The sequence below is a fragment of the Petaurus breviceps genome, unplaced genomic scaffold (assembly GCF_028583685.1).
Source record: "Petaurus breviceps papuanus isolate PSGF00001 unplaced genomic scaffold, PetGlider_PUasm1.0 140, whole genome shotgun sequence".
Classification (NCBI taxonomy): domain Eukaryota; kingdom Metazoa; phylum Chordata; class Mammalia; order Diprotodontia; family Petauridae; genus Petaurus; species Petaurus breviceps.
In genome coordinates, this window is record NW_027185698.1 from 49,934,100 (window position 1) to 49,938,699 (window position 4,600).

A 4,600-nucleotide genomic window follows, 5' to 3' on the forward strand; every position below is an offset into this window, starting at 1 on the left:
GAAGGTGGGGTGGAAATATGTTGAGCGAAATATGAACAATATCCGTTCTGGTTTGCTCTGTTTGGGCAGTATGTTTTTGTCTTATTATTTTTTGGGGGGAGGGGACTTGGGGGTCGTTTGTGCCAAGCAGATCATCAGTCCCTGGACCAAGAAGCTCAGTCGAGAGCTTTGTTTGGAGGTGGTTATTCGCGGGTTTCTCTGCTTCCTGGAGGACATGAAAGCAGCGGGATCGGAGAAGTTTGGAAGAAAAATACTGGACTGCAGTATAGGGCACGCGTCTGTGTGTGCGCGCGCACGTGTGCCTCTGTAGCGCGCGTGCGTGTGCGCGAGCGTGAGCCAGAGCGCGCTGCGGTCCGCTTCTGTCCCCGCGGTTCTATGTTGGCTGGTGTGGGGATGCGACTGCAGGGGGCTCCCGTTCAGCCAATCTCCCATTCCTTCCTTCTCCCTTAGGGAAGTCTCTGCAGGAGGGAAGCCGCCCCAGTAATACTTACATGCCCCAAGCACACACATCTAGAGGTTGGGGTCTGCCAGCCAGATTGGAGAGAGGCAGGAACACAAGGACGGGGACCATATAGGAGCCGGGTCAAGGAAGAGTTGGTTGGGTAGAGTTTGGAACAGCGTCAGGACAAAGGCAGGGTCAGAGCAGGAAGAGGCAGTCTGCAGAGACTGGGCAGCAGAGGCTAATCTCGGAGGTGTTGGGATTCTACGACCGCACCCGCCCCTAACCCGGGAGGATGTAGACCCCATTACTGCGCCCCCAGCCCGCTATACCTCCCCCTCCTCCAGCACATAGCCCCAGAGTGAGGCGGTGAGCTTCAGTGAAGGGGACGCCTGGGTGGGGCGACTGGGAGTCCGTACTTCCCAGGACTCTAACGCCCACGTTTGGGGAGAGGGTCGCCAACATGTGCTGCCCACCAGTCCTGGTACTCGGGCCTGGAGCTTGCCCCAGCCCTGGCCTATAACTCGGCTCCCCAGATCGCCCTGGAGACTGAACGACCCTAGAGCTTCCGGAACCCGCTGCGTTTCCCCAAGCGCAGCGCGAGTCACCTTCAAACGCCCCTTTCGGCACTTCCTCCCTGCTCGCTGCCGCCTCTGTCAAGCGGGCGCGCGCTCCTCGCTCCCTGCGCAGCCCCCGCCCCAAAGTTTCCTCCCTCAGTTCAATTCCCTAATCAATGAACCTGAAGGATAGAACACGCTTCTGAAGCCAAAGGGCCTTTCAGGAAAATTGACATTCAATGAACCCGATCTTGCGGGTAGTTTCTGCAGCATTGAGAAGCCCCACTCCCGCCCCTCGGCTAGTCCCGCCCCGCCCAGGGCTCCTCAGAATACCCTTCTTCCCTCGGCCTCCACGAGCGGTCCTCCTCCTTTCTAATCACCTAAACCAGAACTCTTGAGTGCCCGAACTCCTCTCATCCCTCCCCACCAAACCTGAGCCCACCGTCCTCTTCTGCCTGCTCCCAAACCAGAGGTTAGTGAGTGACCTTTTCTTCCTTAGCCCCAAACCAGAGTTCGTCGAGTGATTCCACTTGTCCACTCTGCCCCCAAAACTCTGGATTTGGAGTTAGAGCAACATGGTTTGAATCCTGACTCTTCCACTTACTACCTATTTTGACCTTGGGCACGTGAATTAACTTATTTCAGTCTGTTTCCGTATCTGAAAAATGAGGAATTTGGTTAGATGACTTCTAAAGAATCTATGATCCTATGATCCTTAGATACTGTACCCCCTAGGCAGAGAAACCCCTCCCCAGTGACCTCTTCTTTCTGATTCCCCAAACCAGAGTCTGCCATTGATGCCCACCTCTCCGACTTGTCCAAGCCCATGGAGACAAATTAGTATGTCAAAATGAAGTGCATGCCTTAACCTGCTCTCCAACCCGCAACAAACAGCGACCCCAGTGGCCAACCGGTAGCTGACTGACAACTCTTTACCATGTCCCTGAGCCTGTTCGTTCGCTTAGTGACAGAGCCGGAGGGAATGGATCTCAAGCTAGACATCTGACTTCCCAGCTTTGTCTGGATCAGTTAACCAGGCGGAAGTTAGATGACCTTTGTCCTTGACTCCAGGGTTTTATCCTTTTTCTATTTTCTAAACCTTCACTGTTCCCTGCTCCACTCTCTCCCGGCACTTTAGGCTCCCTCTTCCTCCTTTGCAACCTCTAAAGGTTTCTGGCCTCTCTAAGCTCAGGTTTGACACTCCTTAATTACCCTGATTCCTAATTACTTCTTCCCTTCGGCTGCTGCTAAGATCACTGAATACCAGTCTAGATATCTGCTCCCTCTTTCTCTTTGTCCCTTTGTGATACACACCCTAGTATTGAGTTTTCAAAGGTTTTATTCACTGGGAAAAGAGAGTAAATGGATTCTACAATAACAAGGGAATATCATTAGACGGGCATATAAAGGCAGGATGGTGTAGTGGGATAGTTTATTAACCTGGCTGTCAAAAAGGTGTGGGTTCTAGTCTGGCCCACACTATGTTATTGTGGACAAATCCTTTAATCTAAAAATCATAGATCATAGCCTCCTCTCCCTCCCCTGCTCCAAAGAAATCCACTCCCTCCCAGATTAGGTAACCCTTAAAATTCCTTTACTATTCTACTGAATGTTAGCTTCCCAGGTCTAGCTTGGTTCCATGTAAATCCTTTTAGGTCCAAATCCTTTGTGATTACTAAAGAGTTCCTCCCCAGCACTGTAAATTGGTCCATTCAACAATGCTAGGGGACTTCTGAGCCAATCAGAAATGGTGTGACAAGTTTTGTCCTTTATTCATATTACTTTGTAATCACTAGCTAACTAGAACCCTTCCCCTCCCTGCCAAAGTAGAGAGGGAAACAGTTTTCACTCCAGTTTTAGGTTTGTACCATCACCTCATCATCACATATAGAACCCAGAAAGAAAGAAAATGAAAGAAAGAAAATCTGGTGTATCCACCCATGTCATCCATCCCCTTCCTTTTTTGATTGCCTCCTCGCTCCTCACAGGATACAATCCAGGACCAGTGACCTGTGAAACTTGCATGTAAAGTCTGAACCAGCCTCATACGGGATCAAAGCCATCACCATGGACTTCGTTATGAAGCAAGCTCTGGGAGGTAAGGGGGACCAATTTGAACACCCCTGGTCTGTGCTTATTTTCTCCTGAACAGTTGGTCAAGCATCTCTGTCCCTCCTCTCTCTGTCTCTCTGTCTCTCTCTCCTTTTGGGGCACTCTTATACTCAAACACAGACCTTTTTGATTATGATGTATTGGTACAAACATTCACACCCTCCCACCTTTTATTAGAGTACACCACCAGCACACTCCAAATTACTTCCATGTTGTTTTGTTACTGTTCACTGACACACTAATCTCAACCTTCTCATGCTATTTGTCACACTGCATTGACAGGCGCTCCCACTGACACCTGCCTATGAAAGTTTATACTTGTGACTATAGTCTCTCATTGTAATCCAGCTGGGTCTGCCTCATATTTGGAATAAATACTGACACAAAAGCCTTCTTTGACCTGTACTGTGCAGAGATGATGGGAAGACAGACACTCCCTGAGCCATTTACAACAAGGAAGAGGCAGTGATGGAGCATGTCCTGACATCTCTTGGCTTCCTTTTATCAGTGTCTATGCAGTGGGAAGGGGTGGGAGTAGGATAATAGGAAAGGAAAGTTTGGGGAGTATATGAAAGTGTGTTTGAAAGCATGTGTGAATTGAGGGGTGGTGAGAACAATAGACAGCCAAGTCTATGATGAAGGGCAACCCCCTTCACAGGTTTGGGGGTGGGGTGGAAGGGTTGATCTGGGACGGAGGAAGACTGGGTAAGGCTCGAACTGCCAGACTAAGCAATGATAGATGCGCTAACTGTTTAGGAGAGAAAGAAATGAGAGGAGTGGGCCTATAGGGCCCTTACCTCAGGCTATGGCTACATGGGGGAAGGACAAGGCTATGGTCTGGTTATTATAGTCCTCTAGAAAGATCGGTTAGCTGTTCCATACACTTTTCCCAGAAAGAGAATGTTTCGGGTCATCACTAGTTGCGGGCTGGTAGCATCTCCAGGTCCCATGGGGTTTGCTCTCTCAATCCCACCCTTTGCTTACAAATTCCAGGATTTTCTGAAGATGAATTGTACCCCAGGCTCTGTGACTCAGTGGCATCTCTGGGTTCCCATGGTGTTTGCTCACCTCTCCCCCTTTCCTAGCAAAACTCCCGAAGGATTTTAAGAAAGTGAGAGCTGAATTGTTTCTCCGGGCTCAGGGACTCAGGAAAAGTCAAGACAGAGGCCTTTGAAATACAGCTCTCCCTCTCCCAGTTCCTCACACAAGCAGATTAACATAATGACAAAAGGTCAGCTGCCTCTGGACCTCAAAATTACATTTTTAACCTTAAAGGGGGAAAAAACCCCTTCTTTGTAATGGAAGAAGAGAATTGTCTCATTTTAAACTTTTTCTTTATTTTGGTTGTAAATTTATTATTTTGACATTATTTTATATATATTAGTACATGGTTATATTGGAGGGCACCCTTGTAAATGTATTATCTCAGTAAGTCCCCAGTACATACACCATAACCATCCTCCCTTACAGACTATTTCCTTTTCCAACCCCC

At 48.9% G+C, this 4,600-nt stretch overlaps 1 protein-coding gene across 1 annotated transcript in view; it reads left to right on the top strand.

Annotated features, from left to right (window-relative positions):
* The window catches only part of CPLX1 (complexin 1), a 102,204-nt gene that overhangs the window by 1,041 nt on the left and 96,563 nt on the right, over positions 1-4,600 (top strand). The window contains exon 2 of the mRNA XM_069072564.1: positions 2,985-3,094. Coding sequence (XP_068928665.1) covers positions 3,064-3,094 — 31 coding nt within the window. The 5' untranslated portion in view covers positions 2,985-3,063. The remainder of the gene's footprint in view (positions 1-2,984; positions 3,095-4,600) is intronic.